General features: G+C 41.1%; 3 protein-coding genes across 7 annotated transcripts; all 3 read left to right on the plus strand.

Annotated features, from left to right (window-relative positions):
• Positions 1-1,441: 1,441 nt before the first annotated feature.
• On the plus strand, positions 1,442-5,801 carry LOC119719426 (actin-3-like). 4 transcript variants are annotated; one of them, XM_038188874.1, is made up of 5 exons: positions 1,442-1,745; positions 2,476-2,619; positions 3,232-3,468; positions 4,045-4,294; positions 4,653-5,801. In XM_038188874.1, exons 2-5 carry the CDS (start codon positions 2,497-2,499, stop codon positions 5,174-5,176), a joined length of 1,134 nt encoding a protein of 377 aa, XP_038044802.1. In that variant the 5' UTR covers positions 1,442-1,745; positions 2,476-2,496; the 3' UTR covers positions 5,177-5,801. The 4 variants fall into 4 exon arrangements, with proteins under 4 accessions (XP_038044802.1, XP_038044800.1, XP_038044801.1 ...); XM_038188872.1 differs by having other exon boundaries at positions 1,443-1,745; positions 2,449-2,619; XM_038188873.1 differs by having other exon boundaries at positions 1,443-1,745; positions 2,452-2,619.
• Positions 5,802-8,273: 2,472 nt separating this feature from the next.
• On the plus strand, positions 8,274-25,952 carry LOC119719308 (actin, cytoplasmic-like). 2 transcript variants are annotated; one of them, XM_038188715.1, is made up of 7 exons: positions 8,274-8,378; positions 9,122-9,181; positions 9,816-9,969; positions 10,598-10,837; positions 10,973-11,219; positions 11,701-12,146; positions 24,548-25,952. In XM_038188715.1, the coding sequence occupies exons 2-7, from the start codon at positions 9,153-9,155 to the stop codon at positions 24,614-24,616; spliced, it is 1,185 nt and encodes a 394-aa protein (XP_038044643.1). In that variant the 5' UTR covers positions 8,274-8,378; positions 9,122-9,152; the 3' UTR covers positions 24,617-25,952. The 2 variants fall into 2 exon arrangements, with proteins under 2 accessions (XP_038044643.1, XP_038044644.1); XM_038188716.1 differs by lacking the exons at positions 8,274-8,378; positions 9,122-9,181; positions 9,816-9,969; ... (1 more) ...; positions 10,973-11,219; positions 11,701-12,146 and adding exons at positions 20,223-20,479; positions 21,103-21,271; positions 22,161-22,397; positions 22,936-23,179 and having other exon boundaries at positions 24,084-25,952.
• On the plus strand, positions 13,630-19,544 carry LOC119719309 (actin-104-like). The gene is made up of 6 exons (XM_038188717.1): positions 13,630-13,959; positions 14,527-14,591; positions 15,947-16,106; positions 17,611-17,850; positions 17,990-18,224; positions 18,888-19,544. The coding sequence occupies exons 2-6, from the start codon at positions 14,566-14,568 to the stop codon at positions 19,403-19,405; spliced, it is 1,179 nt and encodes a 392-aa protein (XP_038044645.1). The 5' UTR covers positions 13,630-13,959; positions 14,527-14,565; the 3' UTR covers positions 19,406-19,544.
• Positions 25,953-26,019: the final 67 nt, after the last annotated feature.

The raw sequence follows: 26,019 nt of genomic DNA on the forward strand, positions 1-26,019 counted from the left end.
TCCAACTGTATTGTCTGTTGCAAGTTGTCCTAAAAGTAGCCTAAAACAAGAGATCAGTTGTGGTTTTCCACTTTATATTTTAATGAGAAAAATTATCATATCTCGTAGTTTGAGTATTCTAATTAGATATTTCTCAGGACGCAAATTTACATTTAGTATTTTTAAATTTCAATTTAATAAGGATAGTTCTCTCAAGATTTGAATTGCAAAATGGTGGCTCTAGAGCTTTTAGAAAAGTCAGGACTTCAATATTCATAATTTACATGTTTTGCTGATAGTTTATGAGTTTGGGAGTTTTGGGGAAATATTCGTCAAGACTGTTCTTGTGGAGGTCAGGAATTTCTGAAATTTGATTTAAGAACTAGAATTCTATTTTTAAAATGGAAACAGATTCTGAAAATTAAAAAAGTTACGGTGTTATCTGGGTTCACGAAACGAATTTAAGTGAATTTTCATCACGTAATGATCCGTGTACATGACCCTTAGTTAAAAAAATTCCTGGGTCAGATTGACCCGCAATCCAGGTTCTATTGACTCTACACCTTTTTATCAAAGTTGACGCTTTTCCGGCAGGGTCAAAATGTCGCTTTTCTGACTCCTTTTCCGGGCCAACTTGTGACCCAGAAGCTATGGCAAAAGTGTTATTTTGACCCATAAAAGTGTCAGGCCAACACGGATTCTGGGTCCAATCTGACCAGCTACTCCCCCTCCCCGTCCTCCGATTTACCCAAGAGCCCCTCTTGCAGAGATAAATGTGCCCCCTCGAGCATAAATGTGCCCCTTGCGATGAAAAAAAAACAGGCCCCAAAAATTCGGATAATTTGTTTTCAGTAACCATTTCCCAAAGTGGTATACATGTAGAGAGTTCTGATATGAACGAGAAGTATGAAAACCAAGCCCCAAACCCCTTATAATGCGCCCTGAAAGTCGGCACATAAAATGCTTATAGTTTGCCTAATGGCCGGTTTTGATAGAAGGCCCCCTATTTTGGAAGGCGAGTTGGGGTGACCTAGACTGGTTCCCGATCAATCCACTGTGTATTTAGAATGTATCCAATGTTATTGGAGGCAGTCGCAAGTTGAATGGTAGACTTTTAAGACGATGGTGGCAGTAAACATAACGGTCCTTTTTCCATTGTTTACGTCAAATTGAACATGTGCGCTTTGGCTTTGAAACATGACGTAAATAATTGAAAAAGGACCGGTATGTTTGCTGCATTGATCTCCATATGTCTGTGTATATGGAGATCAACGGTTTGCTGCCACCAACGTCTCAAAAGTCTCCCATTCGAACGTATTCGCGCGCCGACAACGGTGGCTATTATGCTTTTGCACATTCAGGAAGTCGGCACGGTGCTTCGCTCGTATCCCCCGCCCTGCAAACAGGACGCTGGTCAGGGCTGACGTCATTTGAGCTCTCATTGGATAGATTTGTGTGACCTGTGACGTAAAACGCGTCACACAAATTAGCTTCCGGTGCCCATCATGCGTAGCGCGCGCTAGCTGCATGCGAAGGTCAATCTGTACTTCCTTCACATCACAAGATTCTGTGAAGCTCATGAGCCCTTACCAGCGCCCTGTTTGCAGTGTGTCTCGACCATAGATCTCCAAATTCACATATGGAGATCAATGGTCTCGACCACGGTGCTCTCAAAAGAGGTAAAAACACGCACCCTCTCGTTGGCGCACGGAGCCCATAGAGTTCCAGACACGAATAGCCGCCGGAAGAAAAGAACCGTCATATTGGTGAGTGAAGACTCATATTGGTGAGTGAGCGAAGACTTCATTTATTTTGCAGAGTTCCTGCCGGGGGGAGTTTGTGTCGGGATTCCGGCAGAATTTGGCCTAAATTGGCTGCAAAGACATTTGCAGAAGTGACACAATTTACCGAAGATAGTGAAGTAATTTATTTTCCAATTTACATATTCTGATCATAAAGTGGCAGGGTATATACTCCCATTAATAATAGATGAATAAATAATAATAAAAATAAAATAATAATACAATAAATAATGCAAAAGGCTCAGTCTCATAAAATGGTCATATTGATTTATTCATTAGGCCTAGGGGAAAAAAGAAGTTCAGGAAATTTGCATCATCTGGTGGTTCTGGCAAATGACAACAACATCGAAGCATTTTCTGGCACGGCTACCGTAATTTGGTTTAGCTACTCGGTTTTTTTGGCTTCTGGATGTGTGGATTCGCAAATCCCTTCCAATTTTCAATCCTGAAAATATTATCAGTTACATCATTAGCAAGGTAAGTCGTCCGAGAAAACCTGTTTCGCAACACAGAAGCCATTATACTTGCACGGTGTTTGCTTGGCAAGTTCTGTGCTAGTCGTAGGATATCTTTAACGTGTAAATAGGCTGAACAGTTTACTTCTTAATTATGTTTTTTTTCGGGGGGGGGGGGCTTTGGCATACCTTTTTTACCTGTTTTCTTTCAGAAGTCTTCTCTTTATATTGTGCGAAAGATCTAACCAGAGAATAGTAAAATGGACGACGACGTTGCCACCCTTGTAATTGACAATGGTACAGGATTGACCAGAGCCGGGTTCGCCGGAGATGACGCTCCGAAGGCCGTGTTTCCCTCCGTTGTGGGTTATCCTAGAGGTCGGGTAAGTCCTTGGATATGGAAAACAAATCGAAAGGAAACACACGCTTTAAACAAAAAAAATCTGATCGGTTTTGACCTGGAATTTGGGTTGTATTTGGCCTTGATTCTTTTCAGGGTCAAAATGACATTGTCTCGTCTGAGTGAAAATGACACTTTTGCCAAGTTTGGGGTCAATGTAACCCCAAATGGATCAAAAGAATTGTCATTTTGACCTGGAAAGTGTCAGTGGACCCGGAAATGCATTTAGAGCCCGGATCCCGTGTCAAAATTACACTTTTCCTTTTCAAATGGACTCAAGCATTGACATATGGAAGTGTCTCTTTGTTGTGACACGGAAACGGTGCGAATCTGACCTAAGACTTATGAGAGTGCGGGGGGAGCACAAACAACCGCCTGAGGACTGTGCCCCCTCGTTCCCTTCCCCAAAATTAGGTAGAAGACAGAAAGGCAGATTTGTTATTGTTTGAAATCCGTTGAGTGCCCGCTCCACAATATGTGACCCGGTCCTCCCCCGTAAATTGCATTATAGTCAGACACTTTTTGGACTTCAACTCTTTCTCTTTTTCTTTTTTTGGTTTATTTGCATTTCTTCTCCATCTTGGGTTTGCCCCAGACCCGAACAAAAAGCACCTCGGAAGGCTTCTTCACTGGCAGCGATATTCCAGCCAAGAGGGCTGACCTGACCCTGAGGTACCCTATCGAGCACGGTATCGTCACTAACTGGGACGATATGGAGAAGATCTGGCATCACGCCTTCGCTAGGGAGCTGCGTGTGGATCCAGAGGAGCACCCCGTGCTGCTGACTGAGGCCCCCTTGAACCCCAAGGCCAACAGGGAAAAGACAGCAGAGGTAATTAAAGTTGGGCAGTTTGTAGTATTTTGTTTGCACTGTGCGTGATCATACCAATCTCAAGTCGTCTGGATCATCATGCATATAAAGCATCCTCTCGATGTCATGTCAGCCATACTGTGAAAAATACTTTAAAAAGATAGTGGACATGTTGGTGTCAATATAAGATTTTGCTTGCATAAAGATGACATAATGAGAGTTAGGCATTTTGACTGTATGGTTATCATTTCTCATTGTTCTAGACGGAAGACCTGAGAAGTTCATTTCTTGACCTTATACCCTAAAACAAATCCGGGTCAAAATGTGACCCAGAATGAGGGTTATATTTGACCTGATACTTTTCGGGTCAATATGACACTTTCCGAGTCAAAATGACTCCTTTGTTGATAAGAGATGTGTCTTTTGACCCGGAAAAGTGTCATGATTGACACTGAAATTCTATCAGGTCAAATAGTCCCCAGACCGTCCAGGTCAAATCTAAACATTGATTTTTTTTAGAGTGTATGTCAGCATTTGCTGAATTCATGACAGATTTTCGAACCTCGGTTTGTGATTGTTTTTGGTCTGAAAATTCAGGTCATGTTTGAGACCTTCCACACTCCTGCCTTGTTCCTGGCCATCCAGGCGGTGCTTGCGCTCTACGCCTCCAAACGCTCCCGCACCGGTACCGTCTTGCAGTCTGGTGAAGGGGTGACGTACTCCGTGCCCGTCTACGAGGGCAGCGCCCTGCCTCACGGCATCCTCCGCCTCGACATGGCCGGCCGTGACTTGACGGACTACCTTGTGGCGTTGCTCACAGAGCGGGGCTATTCCTTCAATACGATTGGTGAGCAATCGACGTTCTTGTTGCATTGGGCTATGCATTGTCACATGTAAAAAAAACCCTGATAAATCACAGAAAATAACTGTAATAGAGGAGTCAACGTTATAATAAGAGATACCAAGGATTCATTGAAGTCAAAACTATGTTCTAAAGGATAGTTTCGGTTCAAAATCGCTTTCTGAAACTGTGACTAATGGCACAAGTTTCGCTTTGATCGTTCTTAAACTATAGTTCTTGTTTCAGGACTTTGGATATGTTCAAACGAAAAAAAATGCAAACTGGGTTCCTTCCGCTCTTCAGGGACGTGCTTCAGATCGGTCAGTTTGATTGCACTCATTGTATCATTTCAATCTCCCCACAGATGAACGTGAAATCATTCGAGACATCAAAGAGACGCTCTGCTATGTTGCCCTTGACTTCGACGAGGCGATGAAGCAAGCTGCCTCAGGCTCCTCCCTGGAGAGGAGCTACAAGCTCCCTGACGGACAGCTCATCACCCTCAACGATGCACGCATCCGTGTCCCAGAAGCCCTCTTCCAGCCATCCTTCCTCGGAACGCAAGGCCCCGGGATCCACGAAATGACGAACGACAGCATCCAGAGGTGCGACGCGGACATCCGGAAGTATCTGTACGCCAACGTTGTTCTGGCGGGTAGCTCCACTTTGTTCCCCGGCATCGCTGACAGAATGCAGAAGGAGGTCACAGCACTTGCCCCACGTTCAACGGAGATCAAGATCATCGCTCCCCCAGAGAGGAAAAACTCCGTGTGGATCGGTGGCTCCATCCTTGCCTCCCTGTCCACCTTCCAGGAGATGTGGATCAGCAAGCAGGAGTACGACGAGTCTGGCCCCAGCATCGTTACACCTAGGTGCTTTTACATGTAAAGGGCAAGACCAAGTTTCGTTATTCTCTTGAAAAGTATTCAAGGGAGGCAGGAGCGGGGATCTTTATTAAGACTTTAAGAACTTTGTTTTGAGGTATAATCATATTAAGGAGTTAAAACAATTTGCCTACAGATTGATTTAAGGTACGAATAATTTGATTTGGAATACGGTTTGCAGCACAGCAATGCTCTTAATATTTGTTCGATTTCATCAGAAAACGGTTGACTTTTCAAGGCATTTAGGATCGAATGGTTGTAAACATCGTCGTCAAAATAATTGTATTATTTCAAACGAGGTGACTAGTCTTCCCTGCAGTCGGTAGAACTACGTTGTGTTATGAGTGAAACGAACACGAAGGAAGTGCTTATGAACCTCTATTGAAGAATTAGGCGATTTTTGGTTTGTTGTGTAAGTTCCTTGCATTGTTTTGTTTTGTCTTTTGAGGGAATTCTTGTTTAATTCAGTTTTATGCATTTTCTTATCTCGCACGCGCATACCTAGGTTTAGTACATGTAAACTAGTGTTTGAACTTCAACTGTATTTTCTGCGCCATATTGTCCTGAAAGTAACCTAAAACGTACTTGCATGAGATCAGTTGTGGTTTTCATGTCGATATTTTAATATATACAAATTGTACCCTCTTTAGTTCGAGTGTATCTATTAGGAATTGCCCGGGTAGGAGATTTACATTGAATAATGCTTAATTTGTAAGGGCAATCAATTTGAATTGCAAAAAAAAAATAGTTAGAGGGTTTTCTTTACAAATATTTATTTATAGAGGACTAACAGATAACACACAACAGATACAAGTCTGAATTTTAAACTTCTTAATTTAAATATTTTTTTTGCTTATAGTTTATGAATTTGGGAGTTTTTGGTTATTCTTGTCATCAAGACTGTTATTGTGGAGGTCGGGAAGTATTGAAATTTGATATTAGAGCTGGAATTTTGTTTCTAAAACTGACACCAGATTAGTACAATACATAAAGTCTCAGTCTTATCTGGGTTCACGAAAGTTAAATTTAAGTTATAAGTTTCATCACTACAGGGTGAGTAAAAAAAAAAAGAAACCCAAATATCGGGACCTTTGTCTTAGAGAAGTTCCGCATTTCACTTTCAAAATCTAGGAAATGAAAGCTCAATTTATAAGCTTTCTTTTAGAACAAGAATCATTGCAATCACTCATGTACTTTTCAAGTTACGGAATTTTAAACACAACCTCCGTTTTAAAGTTCTGTCCGGCACGGATCACAAAAATGTATAAGTGTTCTTGCAGCAAAACGAAAACAAATCTCATCGGGATGTGTTGTTGAAAGAATCACACATTTCCTTGTGATCCGTGGACAGAACTTTAAAACGGTGCTTGTGTTTAAACTTCAGTAACTTGAAAAGTACATAAGTAGTTTTAATAATTCTTGTACTAAAAGAAAGCTTATGAATTAGGCTTTTATATCCTAGATTTTGAAAGTGCTACATGCAGAACTTCACTTAAATAATAGTCCAGACATTTCGGGTTTTTTTACTCACCCTGTATATGTGTAGTATAGTGTACATGACCCACACTTCATATATTCCATGGTTGCTAAATATACTCGGAATCTGGGCTCCGTCACATTTTCCTACGCTTCTCGGGTCAAAATGACTCATATCTGACTCATTTTATAGCTTTAAAGCCTCGTTTTGAAAGTTTATAAAGGTCGACCCCTTGTGAACTTCTATCACACTGGGCCTTATGCACGAGTCGGCCATATTGAATTGAGAGTGAGGTAAAATGGAACTTTTGGATCTTGCGAAGAGAAATGAAAGCTAGTTAATTACTAATTAATTCCAGTCTGCTTCCATTAATAATTTGAAATTTGTAAATGAACATTCCCTAATATTTAAAGCCCAAAAAAAAAAGGCAAGTAAAATAGGGTCGCATTATGCCTGTATAAACAGTCTGGCGCCATCCCATTCATCACTTAACTATATTAAAGGGAATATACAACATTTGCAATCATCGAAAAATAAAACTACCAAGATTTTGCGAAATACCTTAATAGGATGTTGGTAAATGACAGTCTAAAGCATCCTGTAAAATTATGGCACCTGGTATACTGTCATTTTCAAGAAAAGTGGTATTTTTGTATCAATTTCCAACGCTGATCGGCCGATCAGCGTTGGAAACAACTGGCTTTTTTTCAAATACTGGCCCCAATTAAAAATTGCACTTGTTTGTAATCGATTACAAACCTATGAACGGGTACGAGCCAGCTAGACTGGTTCCCTGACCTTACAATTCCCCAATGTATGTAAACTGCTCTGTTTCTTCTTATATGGAGTCAGGGAACCAGACTACAGGAAAATGATCGTTTTTCTTGGTTTTTATAGCATTTTCGAACCCAAAACCTCCAAAAAGTCAGTGTAACTATATTTGCTTTATATTTCCAACCCCCCAATTCCATCCATTTCTGAAAATTACAGCAAAAGCAAATGATGTATATTCCCTTTAATACATTCAGGGAACTCGAATGTAAACTTTAGGCCTACATGCTATACATTTTGAGCATGAGGTGATAGCAAGAAAGTGTTTAGAATTGTGTTTACTCGCTAAACACATTTGGTTTAGGCCAGTCAAATATCCACACAGAGGAAATTAGGCTACCCTCATCCCAATGCCTAAAATTAAAAACTTGGTCCCATGGTCAATTTGACCTCTCTTGAAAAATTATTCATAACTCTATCATAATAATCAGATGTTGACGTTCGATGTCTCATTTTAAAGTGGAAAGGCGTATCTTTCAAACCATACCTATATTAGGGCCTATCTATGTTGGTTACACATTCTATGTCTGGCAACCCGTTATATTTTGTTTGCATTTACTGTATTTACCAGGGTTATTATGCAGGTGCATAAACGCTGAGGTCAATTCTTTGAAATTTCCATTTCTGCCTCGATCCCAAGGACAGTTTTCAATATCCAACAGATGGCATCATTTCATATGGTTGTCTGAATAAATGAAATATTTATTAAAAAAAGAAGAAGAACATATTGGAGAATTGTCGCCATTATAATGCTGCATTGTTGGTGCCTAGGGCCACGTGATACATAGTTGGGCTAAGTGCGCGTACAATATAGCTGCTTCTCTTCCTATAACACCTGTCATTCTGTTCCTGGATGCTGAAGCCCTAGGATCACTTGCGGACACCGTAACTTCAATTTGTGAGTTTAGCACACCATTTTTTTCTCCAGGTTGAGAGCTTAAAGTAGCCATGCGTAATTACATTAACAAAAAAATGAATTCAATTATCGTCAAAGGATAAAGACGTAGTGTAGATCGGGGAAGCACCCCATCCGTGAAGGGGGGGGGGGTTCAAAGGTGGTTAAAATAATTGAAATACGCTTAGTACGTTGTTTGATAAAGTACGAATTAATATAGGCCTACACTTATGCACTCCAACTGCATTCAATACCATTTGAATATCCATTTGAAAAGCAAACTTAGAAAAATAATTTAATATGAATCCTTATTTTGAACATCAGTTTATAACAGGTGTTTCTTAGCTACCTTGGCTTACTCTGTTATCTTCCTAAAGGCACGATAATTCACCTGTTACACATTTTGCTCGTTTCAAAAATAATAACAACACTCAAAATCCCAATAAGAATGTTCCAAACCTAACCGGTTCAGCTTTCAGCTCTGTGGAGATAACGCTTCTCGAGCACTCAGGGCAAAACCATGCACAGTCTTTTGAATAACAAACACGATTTCATCCACAATGCTCTTTGTTTCCTTCAATTGCATTTCTTAATTTCTTCTAAATGAAAGCAAACCAGACGGAATGTCACCGGGCGTTTCCTAGCGCAGTACGATCTTTAATCCAGGCAAGATCTTACATTTTGTGGCAACTGTCGGGAAGAATATCGGTGCATTAATATTTGTCACCACCTTTTCTTCAACGCAGGCATTTTGAGATTGGTGAAGAAATTCAAGTCATGTCTAAAATGGAACGACGTCCAGAAAGGTTGTAACTACCATATATCTTCGAAGTTCAGATTATTTGTACATTTTTACAAAAATAGTTCTCTAACAATTGCTTCGTAAGTTGACGTAACTATTAAATCACTGTTAATAGGTCGTGCCTTCGTGCGTTTGCGTTTACGTCGTTTGTCAGCGCGTCGCAATGCATAACGCCATATTGTGGTAGCACAAAAACGTCGTGCGTTAAAAAAATTCCTCCAAAATTCATATTCCGTAAGTAATACAGTCAATTACAGAATGGAAATACGAGAAATATTGAACTGGAAATCACTTGCACCAAATAAAATGATTGTGTGCTAATAACAATCTTTTGGCTGTGCGAAGCGAAAACAGTCGTTTCGTTCAATTCCATTTGGAGGTGTAATAGGGCGAGAGTAGTAAAATTATTTTCAAACTCGGATTTTGAAGAATTTGTACGTATAAAATAATGGGACGTTGGAGTGTTTATATGCAAAAACGTCGGGATGCGCAGTTTTGACACAAAATATCTAGTGCGTCGCATAGAGTTCTCAAAACGTCATCTCGTTCGTTTCTATTTAGGGTTATGAAAAGTCCAAGCTACTGTCAAAATGTTTCCAGATTTATTGTTTACTGGAATAATATGTCTTATTGTCCAGTGATCACACTGTTAGACTTCATGGGCGTTCTTATGATGATGATGTGGCGAGTATCGTGATAGACAGTGGATCCAGCATGACCAAGGCCGGCTTCGCGGGGGAGGACGCTCCTAGAGTCTCCTTCCCCACCGTCGTTGGAAGGCCGCGTCACAAGGTAAAACGTTTGATCCTAAATGGGCATTACGGCCTTAAATCCCCGAAAATTTCATGTTTTGGATTAATGGATTGTTTGAATGTCCTATTTTAAAGATCATATTGAAAGGAAACTAACCAAATGTCTAGCCGTTCCAGAGAAACGACGAAAACAACTGGTTGTTTGCTTTGGGTGCGGCGGACATTGTGGCATACGCATACGTATATCAAGCCGTGTATATTCAATGGACCGCACACGTTAGGGTGTGTGTGTGGGTCAAACACACAACACCAGTACAAAAATGTTGTTTCTCTCACGTCCGCTGAATGCGAACCACTTTGTGCGGTAGGATTCACAACTAGCTAAGCCACGCTTAATGTGCTTCCTGCACACGTCCCACATACGCTTGGCGCACTGTATGCGGACGTGATCGAAACCATTAACACGGCCGTCCGTCCGTATATTATTGAAATGTTGGGATAACGCCCGTTTAAAAATGTTCTCGCTATGCGCTATATACTGACTATTGAGTGTTGACCAATGACCGGTCTATCTGAATATGATTGGGTTTTTTTTGCAGTCAACGTCACGTATTCCAAATGTCATGATTTTGTCCTTTTTTTTAATGACTGGTGATTAATTTTGTTAGGGTGTCATGGTCGGCATGGCGCAGAAGGACGCCTACGTTGGCGAGGAAGCCCAGAGCAAGAGAGGTATCCTGACCCTGACGTACCCCATCGAGCACGGTATCGTCACTAACTGGGACGATATGGAGAAGATCTGGCATCACACCTTCTACAAAGAGCTGCGTGCGGCCCCAGAGGAGCACCCCGTGCTGCTGACTGAAGCCCCCCTGAACCCCAGGGCCAACAGGGAAAAGACGGCAGAGGTGATTATATGTTATTTCAATCCGCCACGGTACTTTCTTGGGCCTAATTTATGAATTAACAAAAATGAATTCAAACAACGAACATTTTATTTTCAAACATATTTTTTATTATAAACTTGTAATTACATGGTCTAGATCATGTTCGAAGTTTTCAACGTACCTGCACTGTACGTGGAAATACAGTCTAAACTGGCTCTCTACGCCTCTGGTCGTACTACGGGAATCGTGCTAAACGCCGGTAGGGGCGTTACCTTTGCTGTGCCCGTCTACGAGGGTTACGCCCTGCCGCACTCCGTCACCCGCCTGGATTTGGGAGGGGATGAATTGACTGACTATCTGATGGGGATGCTGTCAGACCGAGGCTACTCTTTCACTACCGAGGGTGAGTGTCGCACGGTGCCACCAGTTCTTTTTTTTTTTTAATAATTGATCATCACAAATGGTGAGTTATGCCATTTTTAAAATTGACTGTTCGCCACCCATCACCGTAAGAAAAACAATGCTTGATTTGTCCAACATCTGTCATAAAGGTACCCCATTATTGGTTAATTCGGGTAGCAATGGACCAAGTATTGGAAAGAAATTGCCCGATTGCCATTAGATGGTAAACTATAATTTATGTTGAAGACAATGGGGTAAAAAAATACCAGTCAATTTCCAAAACCGTTTTTCTTTTTTTACAGTGATAGTGGGTTGCTGATATACTTAATAACCACTTGCTTCGACGTGTTCAACTTTCATGTATTCACCATGCACGTGAATTAATGTTCCAATAAAAGGGAATTTAAAATGCCTGTACGCTGCAAATCCAAAAAAACAATGCATTCGTCTATATTTGCGTCTTGTTTTATTTTCACTTAAAGCTGAACGTGAGGTTGTCCGTGATATGAAGGAGAAGCTCTGCTACGTTGCTCTTGACTTTGAGCAGGAGATGGCGTCTTTCAGCTCCTCCCTGGAGAAGAGCTACGAGCTCCCTGACGGACAGGTCATCACCATCGGCAACGAGCGGTTCCGCTGCCCAGAGGCCCTCTTCCAGCCCAGCTTCGTGGGCATGGAAGGCGACGGAATCCACGAGGCCACGTGCAGGAGTATCGACAAGACTGACTCGAGCATCCGCCACGAAATGTACGGCAATATCCTTCTGGCTGGCAGCTCCACCATGTTCCCCGGCATCGCCGACAGAATGCAGAAGGAGGTGACGGCCCTGGCCCCGCCCACCTTGAAGATCAAGATCATCGCTCCACCAGAGAGGAAGTACTCCGCATGGATCGGTGGCTCCATCCTTGCCTCCCTGTCCACCTTCCAGCAGATGTGGAGCAGCAAGGAGGAGTACGAAGAGTCTGGACCAAGCGTCATTCACAAGTCAGTTTTCTGATTGGCTCACTAGTGTAATTTCTGATGAGCCGAATAACATGAATATCATACAAAATGATAAATATTCATGAGGGTAGTGGTTAGAATAACTTTAAAAGGTGACGGTTAAAATGTTCTGTTCCACGAGACGGAGTTGCTTTCTGAATTACCGGTGTAGCGTGAATATCCGACTCAATGAAATATGGACTCATTGGTAGCATTGCGCATGCGCTATTTTTAGGATCACAAACGGGAGAGTGACCTGTCACGTGCGAGGGATTAACCAATAATAGGGAAAAGGAGTCGGATTATGACACCGGTATGTAGTGCGTATTTTGCGCTATCGTGCTCTTTTCATTTCAGTATTTAATATTAAACATTAAAAATTAGCAAATTAAACTGAAAAGCTACAGAAATAACTCCAGACAAGAGAACGGACGAGGCAATAGCCTTCCCATAACTCGGCAGGATCAACAAACACACACACAATTTACATGAAACAAAGTACAAAACAAAAAAGAGGGCGCATTTTTACTACTTTTGAGAGCCCCGTCCATTTATAGACATCGAATAAAACCTGTGTACATGTCGGCGTCGGCAAAATTTTTACTGGGGGAATTCTGTTTGAATTCAGTTTTAGGCATTTTCTTATCCTGCACGAGCACGCAAACGTTTAGTACATGTAAACTTTTGTCCCGCGAGTAACCTAAATCTAACATGAGATCAGTTGTGGTTTTCATATGGATATTTTAATTATAGGAAATATGTAACATCTGGTAGTTTGAGTATTCATATTATCTATTCCTCGGATCGGAAATGTATTATGTGTATTACTGTTCAGTTCGCAAGGTCGATCGAATAATATAATATTTATTAGTATAATACTATCACGAATTGAATTGCAAATTCTGGTTCGAGGGTTTTATTCAAAAATATTTATTTATAGAGATGAAAGTATAACACACAACGAAGAAAAGTCTAAACAAAATTAAATTCTTAATTAATATATTTTTCGCTTATAGTTTATGAGTTAAAAGCTGGAAAAGAGCGGAAGACACGATTATGTGAGACAATATTTACCAGGGTATTTATGCAAGTGCATAAAAGCCGAGGTCAGTTCTTTGAAATTTCCATTAAACCTTAGGCCCCAAAATAAAGTCTCCGGTTTCTGGTATGGAGCTTGCCCAAAAAGTGGTGCGGCGACGCGGCTTTTTTTTTTACCTGTTTTTTTTTTGCTTCAAATGTCGGCTGAGGACTGCAATTGGTGCCCGACTAAACTTAGTGAAAATATATGGGAGTCCAGAGAGGCCACATACAGCTTATTCTCGATCATAACCCCATCTAAAAACACGTTAAAATTGTGCAGGATTCCAGTCAAACCAGTGAGTTTGGCAGTTTTGAGACATCATCTTTTATTGAAAAAAAACCTTTTTTTCATTTTGCCGACGCGCATGGCTACGGCGACGCGCGCGCATACCAGAAACCGGAGACTTATTTTTTTTGGCCTTACTATACTAAGTCAGTTTTAATCTACGACAGATTTCTTATGTTTTCTTTTATGATTGTCTGAATAAATGAAATATTAATAAGAAAGGGATACTATGAGAGACGTGTCACCGTTATAATGCTGCATTGTTGGTGCCTTGCGGTCACGCGATGCATAATCGGGCTAAATGCGTGTACAAGTTGTTCTCTTCCTATAACACCTGTCATTCTGTTCTTGGATGTCGGAGCCCGAGGACCACTTGCGGACACCGTAACTTCAATTTGTGAGTTTCACACTATTGTTCTCCATGTTTACAGCAAAAGTAGCCAATCCTTTATATTTGAATCGACTAGGCCTATTAAATTGCTCAATTATTTTTACTTCAAGTGCTTAAATTTAACATTTTCAATGTCAAATCCAACGCTTTAACTCAACCAACATGTTAAATGTTGGTTCAACACTTGCAAAGTTAACACTTTGAAAAATGTTAACTGAAAATGTCAGCTTGTGTTGGATTTAACATTTAAAATGCTGGATTCAACATTTAAAATGCTGGATTCTTCACTTTCAAAGTGTAGTCACTGACGACCAAACCAATTGAAGTGTCGGAATCAACACCTCAGTTTTTAAAGTGTATTAGGGTTAGCTGAATGAAGTTTAACTGTTTTCTACAGTCAACCGTAGCTCCAACTGTACAGAATGTTTTTAGAGTTTTGCGTTTGGTAACAAACGTTTCTCATATTGCTATTGTCTCTGAAATATACTGATTGCGGTTTTAACAGTCAGGATCATATGCATTTGTTGCATACGGGAATAAAAACATTTTTCAACCCGTTTCTCTTCAACACAGGCTTTTTGAGATTGAGGTGAAGAAGACCAAGAGAGCACAATGTCTAAGACCAGCGCTTCAACGAGGTTGTAACTACCCTTTTTTCAACATTCACATACTTATGGATTCGTACATTATTGACGAAATAAATTAGCGTTGTATACGGTCGATCTCGATTTGCTGCCTTTATATCATTTTTCTAAAGTCGTATGCATCAGCGAGTCTCAATGCAAAACGCCTTTGTCGTGGTATAGACCTTTCTTTTGTTTGTAAACATTGGCGCCATTTTATATGGGCAGCCGCAAGCGCATAAATTGAAGCCGTGGTTGGCCGTTATTTTTCCAGAAAAACCTCAAAACGCCTTCAACACATAGTAAAAAGTCATGTGTAGAAATTATGTTGTATGCTCGTTGACAATGTTGTATTTCCAACAGTCAAATAATATTTGGGTTATCTGTAATAACTCTTCTTCATTTTTGCAGTGTTGGACCTTCCATAGTTTTGCAACCCGTGGTTGGCAAAATGTGCAGTTTGCCAACCAAGCGTAGCAAGGTCTATAGTGCATTCATCGACATTGATAATCTTGTGTAGTCTTGCCCCAACACTTCAGTGATCAAGAGCATCAGTTGCATTGTTGTGTAGCGCACTTGCATAATTGTTATCGACTGATATGGTGGGCGAGCCATCGAACTTATAAAAGAGTTATTAGCATGTAATCTCGTTCGTTTAAACTGTTCTATTTAAAAATGATAGGGGCTAAAGTCGAAATTAAAGCTGGGTAGATCATTTTGTGCATTTTTTTTTCGTTTTGAAGCAACCTTTTGCTCAAAATCTAAAAACGGGTGCTTAACAACTAACCTGATGAAAACGGATGCTTTCATCAATCTGATGTAGTTGTAGCTCTGTGACTGCAGTGTAATTCCGAGAGAAAACAATATCCTAAGATCTCATTTTCAATTCAAAGAGTTGCCGACTCGTATTTTTAATTGCGCTCGAAATCAGCATCCGGGACACATCCTCATCCGATTGCAGCAACTACGCGATGCCACGCGCTGATGAATTGACCACAGATTTGGAATTGACGAATAATAGCAGCCACGCGCGCGTGTGCGTCGTGTCACCACCCTCGCGCACCCATTCACGGATTCGCCGAATGACAAACCAACTACTGATGGAATTTCCAAACATGCGTCACTTGACATAACTTTGGCCGGGAATGGTCTTTTTTTTTATTGTTTTCTTCAAAATTACAGGATGCCAAAAAGAATAATTACACAGGGATTTTAGTGCCATTACTATCTTTCAACCACGTGTTTGATTTTTACAACTAATTTTGTCAGTTACTTTTTTGCATAGTCGCAAATTAACTACTCTAACTTTAAAGTCAAAATAGTTCCGGATAAGCTGGCATTTACCTGAGTAATATGTCTTTTTTTTCAAGTTTTCGTAAAGTTAAACCTGAGGAGGTAGATCAGCGTTCTTCTGATGATCCGGTGTGCGTCGTGATAGACAGTGGATCCAGCATGACCAAGGTCGGCTTTGCGGGAGAAGACAGTCCACGGATCAGCTTTCCCACCGTTGTAGGAAAACCGCGTCACCAGGTACGTAAAACGTTGTCTAAGAGGTAGTGTATATCATTTGTGCACTTTTTGTTTGGTTTGAAGCAACACAAGTACCGTAATTTTCGGAATATAAGCCGCGGCTGATACGTTGAATTTGCCCATGAAAATGTTTACTGCGGCTTATACACAGGGTGGCTTATACGCCGAGACTTGAAGAATAAAAATGACATTTACATGTGTATTTAATGTACTGGTACAAGAAGAGATGTGTTGCTGAAATAATTTTCAATTAAAAAAGTCATTAACAAACCGAAAGCACGTCCCACAAAAAGGTACCGAGCGGTAAAAAGTACGGCTAGTGAAAGCTGTCCCTTGGACATCGACAACCGGCCGTACGTGATGCTGCATATGCTGCATGCATGCTGCATGGATTCCCCATGGACCACACCATTTGTGGTAATAAAGGGGTGTACTTTCTTGGGAACAATAATTACCAATATTTCCCCTGTTTAAAAAAAGGAAAAAGACAACTAATACTTTTTATGGAGTTTGAAACATATCTTTATTTGATAATCAGTTGTTCAACGTCACAATATATTTTTTTTTCTTGAAATGTATTCAAGAAACGATGTAAAACTCAACACGGGTGAAATCACTCAAGATCTACAGATAAGAAGGGTGATTAACAACTAACATCATGAAGCTTTAGCTCGGTGAATAACGTATATTCCAAGAAAACATTATTTTATAGGATCTCGGTTTCATTCAGAAGTTGTCGAGTAACATGCCTCGACTCCATGGGCGCGTGCGCGTTCCTCCACTTGCGCAAGGCATGATGGGAAACAACATGGCGCAGCAAGATCGTACCCATGGAAATGAAGTTGCCGAGTAGTAACGTTTTGAATTGGGCCAGAAATCATCGTCTGGGACACGTTCTCATTCAGCCGATTGCAGCTACACGATGTCACGCTCTGAACCGACGAATTATAGCAATTAGAAACGAACTACTAACGGAAATTACCCCCAAAAAGGGGGCTTTAGATGCATATTTGGAAATGACCTTCTTTTATCGTTTTCTTCAAAATGACAGCATGTCAAGAAATTTTGTCTAAAACAAGCATTCTTTTCAACGATAATTTCGTCAATTACTTTTTGGATCGCTGCAAATGATATTCTCTCAATTTAAAGGCACAGAGGATCATACCGTATTATTAAAAAAAAAAATTACTTGGATTGAAGATCGTACTGGTACGAAACACCCCGTGAAATTATTCCGTCTGGCTTGCTGTCATTTAGAAGAAATCAAGAAATGCAGGTGATTTCCAACGATCAGTAATTAACTAATGTTTGGAATTTAAAAGTACCATTCCCTCAATAAGATTTAGAGGGAAAAAGCTTTCATTCCCAGACATTCGCCATTAACTTGTAGGTTTTGAAGATATTTCAAACTGATCATTTCGAAGGTAACGCGTTTGAATTTAAAAAAAAGGAAAATTCAAGACCATTTTGGGGTCTTTTGTCGTGGGTTTTGTTTTCTTGCTAGGGTGTCATGGTCGGCATTGGGCAGAAGGATGTCTACGTTGGTGAAGATGCCTTGAACAAGAGAGGGATCCTGACCGTCACTCACCCAATGGAGCACGGCATCGTTACCAACTGGGACGATATGGAGAAGATCTGGCATCACGCCTTCTACAACGAGCTGCAAGTGACCCCAGAAGAGCAACCCTTACTGCTGACTGAACAAGTCTGGAACCCAAAAGCCAACAAAGAAAAGATGGCAGAGGTAAAAAGACATGTACAAAAAAAAAATCTTCGCAGTAGCATTATCTTGGGCCTCACTATCAGAGGTGTATAATAAGGGGCGACGAATTATAGAAAATATTGTTAAACCTTTTTCGTAAACTTTTTTTTACGTGGTCTAGATCATGTTCGAGATCTTCAAAGTACCCGCACTGTACGTGGAAACACAACCTGTACTGGCTCTCTACGCCTCTGGTCGTACTACGGGAACCGTGCTAAATGCCGGTGGGGGTGTTACCTACTCTGTGCCCATCTACAAGGGTTACGCCCTGCCGCACGCCCCCATCCGCATGGACCTCGGAGGAGATGACTTGACTGGCTATCTGCTCAGGATGCTGTCAGAGCGGGGCTACACTGGTGAGTTACGATACCACGCTTTTCATTGTTTACCGCCAATGGTGAGTTAGCCTGTTGTGTCATTTTTAAAAGTTGAGTGTTCACTACCCTTCACTGTAAAAAAGCAAAAGAAAAAAGTTTGTCCAACATCTGACGGATCCAGACCCCCCCCCCCCCGCTCTGACACCCACAAGAAATTACAACAAAAAGTGCATCAGTAACAATGTGCTGCGTTTCCTAAATGTCCGCCTGTCTGCAACAATCGAACATAAAAATATCTGACGGGCCAACCCCCCCCCCTTGCAAAATTCCTGGATCAGCTCCTGGTAATTGGTATGAATTTACCTCCTTGTTGTTAACTCTGGAAAAAATCAACTAAGTATTGGGAAGGATTTGCCCGAGAGAGCGGCAGCTGGTATGCTGACCAACACTGGGAAACTTGACCAACATCTTCGCTCAACTTTGTTTATAGTTATGGTGAGTTACTGTATTTCATTACCATGTTTCAAGTTGAGTAATCACCCTCTATGGTGAGTTGCTTTGACGTGTTCTAGGTTGAGTGTTCACCATCCAAGGTGAATCAATATTCCAAAGAGCTGTTCAAAGGAATTTAAAATACTTGTATCTTGAAAATCAAACAAAGGTATTAGTGTACATAATATTTCCGTTTTATTTTCATTCAAGGTAATCGTGAGATTGCCCGTGACATCAAGGAGAAGCTCTGCTATGTTGCTCAGGACTTAGAGGAAGAGCTGGCGTTCGCGAGTGCCAGCTCCTCTCTGGAGAAGAGCTACGAGCTCCCTGACGGACAGGTCATCACCATCGGCAACGAGCGATTCCGCTGCCCAGAGGCCCTCTTCCAGCCGAACCTCTTGGACCTGGATGGTCCCGGGATCCACGGAGCCACCCACAACAGCATCACGAATTGCGACGTGGACATCCGTAAGGATCTTTACGGTAACATCGTGCTGGCCGGTAGCGCCACCTTGTTCCCCGGCATCGCTGACCGAATGCAGAAGGAGGTGACGGCCCTGGCCCCGCCCACCGTGAAGATCAAGATCATCGCTCCTCCAGAGAGGAAGTACTCCGCATGGATCGGTGGCTCCATCTTTGCCTATCTGTCCACCTTCCAGGAGTTTCTCATCAGCAAGCAGGAGTACGACGAGTCTGGCCCAAGCGTCATAAAATCACGAGATAAATAGCTGACTGGCAGATAATAATTAATTTCACGTGGTAAATACCCCTTGCATGTGACGTCACATCTTTGGGCAGGTCGGTGTTCCTCTATACTGTGGACAAGTGTACGAGCATTGCTCTCTCATTGTTATTGAAATGAAATGACTAAACCTGTCCCCAGAGAGGGGGCATCGTGCAAGGGGTCTATTGATAATTAACCGTGAGCGATTTTGACCCCGTGTGAAGGGGTGATACGAGCAAACTGGTATTTGCACACAGATTATGAGTTTTCCTCAACATGACACTCTACTATAGCGACTTTTCTTCGATCTTAAGTTTCATTCTCTTAATTGTTTTCATGATATACATTTAATATGCGCGAGTGTTATCTGATGTAAAAGTAAGGCCTTACATTAGCTTATTAACAGCATAATATACAAAAATGAATTCGAAATAATTCTACAAAATGTATAATGGTTGGGGTGTTTGGTTGTTAGACTTGTCCAATTTTACTTCTTTATTTAAGTTTAATTGTTTTCTCAGATTCATTGAGTAAAAATTCCTACACTTCTACAAATTTGAGAGGATCGACTTTCACTTTCTACTAGTCCAAAGCTTATCTTGAAATTCCACCTGTAATTGTTTGGCGAATGAAGTGCGACAGTGCTTCTTTTATTAAAAACAAACATTATTTTTCAGAACTATAATGTCACATCACGTTAAAGTTGACTACTTTTTGTTGATAAAAAAAAATGATTTTTTTTGATACTTGTCAGTGGTGCACCTTATTCAAATAAACATTGCATCTAATAATGGGAGATAAGTTTGACTGGCTAAATTTATTTGTGTAATTTTAAATTCGCTGATAAAGTGCGCACCGGCGCTCCATACTTTGCAACTGCTAGCAGGATATGCGCGCAAGCGCATGCGCTTCACCTGGAGGGAATAAATGATTACACCTGTCAACATCGAAGGTCAAATTCTCCTGGAGTTGAGTTCGTTATTACTATGGGAGTGTTGGAACTACCTCACAAACACTCCACGGATACTGTGTGCTTGGATCGGGAAGGATTTTGTTTACAGCAGCAGTAATTATCGCAGTAAGTTGATTACAATTTGCGTGCGTACGAAAGACCAACACAACATCACTTGTCCCATCCCCTGCCGCATGTCATCATGAGCATTTCAAGCTGTGATATGAGTGCCGCCTATGGGATTCCTCCGCCCCTATTTATGTCATGCATGTCATGAATAAAAGCATGCAATATAGCCCCGTGCTTTAATAAATCCATATGACTGATGCATGATGTCTTAGCGCTGTCAATATATAGTGACGAGTATAGCTCCATGGTGTACTGTACGTTCACGACGACTTGTTCAACCCGGAAGTCAATTGATACTTCATGGCGCGCCGCACCGCCTTTTATTTGAACATGTTCTTTCCGCATGGCGGTTTCTCACAGAAACCGCTAGATCGCATGCGCCCTTAGTATGGAGAGGTGTGTAGAAAAATAGGGAAAGATTTTCATATAGGAAGTTCACTAATTTTCCTCTGTATTGACTAACAAGCCCCATGTACCATGTACCAGTTTATTTTCTGATCTTGTGCATGTGTTGTATGTTTTCAGTACACAGTACGGTCGATCCCGAATTGTCGGACTAGACTTTATCCATTATACTCGGGCTTTATAGCCCTGACTCAATTTTCGTGCATGTCCTTCAGGCTTTGAAATTTGTAATGCGATCAGCACCTAGTGGGCGCAATGTCTGGCGGGGATAAAGCCAACCTGATCATAGACAATGGCTCCTGGACGATCAAGGCCGGCTTCGCCGGAGAGGACGCCCCCAAGGCTGTGTTCCGCTCCATGGTCGGAGAGCCACGGCATCAAAACGTAAGTTGGGAAGATCGTTAAATCTCCACCCAGATTGATCTGAATATAGCTGAACGAAATGACAATAATTTGTACAAAATAAATTAATTGCTGTTGCTACATAGCAAATGGGCAAGTAGGCTTATACTAGCTGGGATGTAGCCTAAATACAACTCTTAAAGGGCTTATAACATTTTGTAAAGGGGCATCACGGCCTGAAATCCCCGAGCATTTTATGTTTTGCGTTGTTGTTTTTTTATCCTATGTCAAATGTCTGGTTGAAAGGAAACTAACCTAACGTTCCCGAGAAAAGACGAAAAACCCCAGTTGTTTACATCGGACAGGTGTCATAAATATACTTATCTCAAGCCGTCTCTATAGTCAATGAACTGAACACTTTGTGTGTATGTCACGTAACACACACAGCACACACGCATGTTGATTCTTACACGTCAGCAGAACGCGAACCGAACCACTGTGCGGCTGGATTCACAACTAGCGCTCACAGCTCGATTTTTCGGAGACAAACTTTGAAGAACCCAGAAATTTGTTTTCGCATGGTTGTTGCAGGAATAACACAAAACGCCCAGTTTTTAAAGTATGGTTGTGTGAACGTTTATATCCTACTTTTAAATGCCCTTTCCAATTAATAAGTTTATTTCAGGCCGTAGTGTCCCTTTAAGAAAAAAAGGAGAGAGCATAACTCGCTTTAAAGATTATGTCTGTCATAATATCGGAAAATGTCTTTGCGAAATGATGCAAACTGCAATTGTTGCCATTAATGCTTGTGTGCACACCCAACATTAAAAACAAAAATAACAACCAAGACAACAACGTCGACAACGACAACAACAAACAAACAAACAACGAACAACATCAAAACGATAATTTAGCATTTATCTTGAAACAGATTGCTGGCATACCAGAGCTGAGGGACACGTACATCGGCGACGAAGCTGAAAGAAAGAGAGGCATCCTGTCCCTGAAATACCCCATCGAGAAGGGTGTAATCACCAACTGGGACCACATGGAGAAGGTCTGGCATCACACCTTCCACAATGAGCTTAACGTGAAGCCTGAGGAGCACTGTGTGATACTGACTGAGTCCCCCCTCAATCCGAAGGCCAACCGGGAAAAGATGGCACAGGTGCATAACGCAGTGTCATTTTGCAAACCAAAATAGCATCGAAATAAAGTGTATTAAAGACGATGTTTAAGATTGTCATCCTCTGTATTTCTGTAGTTTCTTCCATGCCATATTGGCCAATTGTTAGATTAACACACATTATGGCTGTTTCCCATATCGACAGCATGACTCTTGTAGCCATTTCCACACAATGTAATAAAGGTTTTTCATTTGTACTGAGTTTAAATTTTTTAGAACATTTCATTTTTTTTTCACCTACCTTACTAATGCATTTTGCTAGCAATATGCTAACTTGGTGAATTCATTGGTGAATTTATGTTTTCGATGTATTCATTCATTCCAGGAATTGAGGAAACACTGAACTAAGTTTTGTTGTTTTAAATTAGTATTTTTCCCACCGATGTTGTTATATTTTATCATATTTTTGATCGCTGCCTCTTTTGGCTGATTTGGTGTTCTTTTTCTATACTTGAATGAGACTATAGTTTAAAAACCCTTGTGACTAAACTAGTTGAATTTGATTTGTGCACCCACCCAGATCATGTTCGAGACCTTCAACACACCCGCCATATACGTGGCCATGCAGCAAGTGCTGTCGCTGTACGCCTCTGGTCGTACCACCGGACTCGTCTTGGAGGCTGGTCACGGCGTGTCCCACGCCGTGCCTGTCGACGAGGGCTACGCCGTGTCGCATGCCATACGTCGTCTGGACTACGGAGGATACAACTTGACGTTCTTCTTGTCACAGATGCTTTCGGAGCGTTATACGTTCACCACTCAGAGTAATTTACCATTTTCTCAAACCAACCCTACCGGAATCCACACACTTTTTCTGATTCAGTCAGTGATTTAATTACCCATTTGGGTTGCTCAATACATTTTGGGTCTACTTCTGTACCTGTTCAATCTGACACCTTTCTTTCTGATGATGCAATGCAGTTGTCCTCCTAGAGTGATCATGAATAGTAAAGTACCTACCAAAACGGGTCAAAATAAATATTTGAAGTCATTCTTAATGACACTAGAATGGCAAATTTGTAACAGGGGCAGGAAAAATTAATGTCACACTTGGGGCGCTAAATTTATAAAATGACCCATATGCATTGATTGTGAAATCAAATTTCAAATAAAGAAGCACAAAGGTGTAGATGCGACAGAAGTAAGAGCCTTCATTTTAGATTGATTGTTTGGTTGAGATGGCGGGAAAATTGAAATCTTTCATTGACAAGTGGTTAAAAGCTGCTTGCTAGGGGAAACAACAAAGTTAATTATGTGCTTGTAAAGAGACCGGTGTCGTGCAGTGAAATTAAGTAAGCACAGTATTAATATGGCGCTTACCAAAATAGCCGGTACCAGCAAAAATATCATGCAATATACAATGTCTTGTGGCTGGTTCTCTGCCGATTTGTGCATGACACATTTTCTGAGCATCGTTTTCTGCTTAAACGGGTATAATTTGGATTCAGTTTATATCAGTTTCTGTGACCTGTCCATAACCGATTTCAAACATGAATGCAATTTCGCCATTCTAAGTGCACTGCTTTTCACCATATGACAGTCCACTAGCGAGGGACATGCACAATTAATTCACTCGCAAACGCTCTCTACAATTCTCATGGAGGCTGCGGCAACCTGTCTCACATAGATAGCGTTTTGAACCAAAACTGTATTTTTCGTTTGTTGCAGTCCCGCGGATGAATGACATCAGTGGCTACAAGGAGAGGTCGTGCTACGTTACTCTGGACTACGACCAGGAGATGCAGAAGGAGATGCCTGACCCTTCACCGGAGCATAGTTACCAGCTACCCGACGAGCAGGTCATCACTCTGCGGAACGAGCGCTTCCGTTGCCCGGAGGCCCTCTTCCAGCCATCCTTCCTTGGGAGTGAATATGAAACGGCTCCAGGCATCCACACACTCGCGCCTGAAAGCATCTTGAAGTGCGGCGTGGAATCCCGCAAGGATATGTACGCCAATATCGTTCTGGCTGGCGGCTCTACCATGTTCCCAGGCTTCGTCGACCGAATGCAGAAGGAAGTTGCGGCCCTTGCCCCGCCAGAGACGAAGATCAAAATCGTGGCTACCCAGGAGAGGAAGTTTTCAGCCTGGATCGGGGGCTCCATCCTTGCTTGTCACCCAAGCATTAAGGAAATGTGGATCAGCAAGCAGGAGTACGAAGAGTCTGGCCCCAGCATCGTGCACCGTTGTGGCACCAAGTAGACGACATGGGCCAAAGCTACATACATACCAAATAAAAAAATTGTAATACCAAATCACTGATTTGGCAAGGATTTGAATGCTACCCTTGAGAAGGACTTATTAATTCAAAGAGGTCACTTGCAGGGTTAAGAAGTCTTCACCCTACCTTGTTGATATGTTAAATTCCATAATCTATGAGTGATTTCGATGCATACTCTAATCTTTCTCGAAATCCTAGGTCAACGTGTTTATTCTCATCAGTCATGTTCGGAATAATTTGCCTTTTTCCTGTAGTCTGATTTGAGTTTAACTCAATGACGTTAGAGTCTTCAACGATCACCTGAAAGGTCTTAGAAAATTACAGCTTCAACCTTAAACTAGGAGAGCTTTTTGTTTCAATTATAAACCGTAGATTTCGATGCTGGTAGTTTCTGAAGCAAACGCATTTTTTTTATTGGCATTTTAAGTCTGGCAATGACAAGGATGTACATTTTATGATTTTTTAAATTACTTCACTTGAATGATACTGACAGTGTTCGCTGAAAGTTAGCTGAGCTAACGAGTTTCTTCATTTTCTGCACCTTTTGAGTATCTGATTATTTTAAAATTCGCTCATAGTGCTGATGCTCTTGATATGAATAAAAAATTAAAATTATATAGTGCATAAAAGTGCAATAAATGCTTTTTCATTCGAAAAACATGTTGTTTTTTCATAATTCTCTGACAGAGCTTATGAGCTGTAATGAGTCGCTGTTTGTGTGACACGAGTCGAGACTAGTCATTGTAAGGAAGCCATCTAGTCGAGTCGAGTTATTAGGTCAAGAAGGGTCGAGTCACAAGGTGTGGTCGACTCGAGTCGAGTCAAATTGATGCTCGAGTTATTTCGAGTCATTATTTGAATATTTAATATTAGGCTACAGAATGGAAGAAGGAACACAAGGCACAAATTTATTGTGACTCGATTCGGAGTCGAGTCGAGTCATTAACATGATTTGTTACATGTCAGTCAGTCAGGACATGCAGCTGTTACACAATTTTAAGTGTTAGTAGAGCCACATAAACTTCTTTGTTTTGTAATTGTACTGAAATCTCTATTCATTTACATGGTTCATTGCTAGTAACAATTTAGTTGAGTAGTTTGGGCTTGCATTATTCGATCAACAGTTATAATACACCTTCATTTAATGTTACGTTTTAATGTATCATTATTAGTGATGATAAATAATACAGTGATTTTTATTGAGGTCAGATGGAAGTGTAGATAATCTTGAATTGTGAGACGTGTGACGTTGACAAATACTTTATCTATTTGTATAGCTATTGATGACGAATAAACTAATCTGGACATGAAAAGGTATTGCAGGTGTGTGTCTAATAGAAGAAATTTCTTGTGCTTCCGATGCACCTGTTAGATGTTAGATTGC

The sequence above is a fragment of the Patiria miniata genome, unplaced genomic scaffold (assembly GCF_015706575.1).
Source record: "Patiria miniata isolate m_02_andy unplaced genomic scaffold, ASM1570657v1 HiC_scaffold_8, whole genome shotgun sequence".
NCBI classification, from domain to species: domain Eukaryota; kingdom Metazoa; phylum Echinodermata; class Asteroidea; order Valvatida; family Asterinidae; genus Patiria; species Patiria miniata.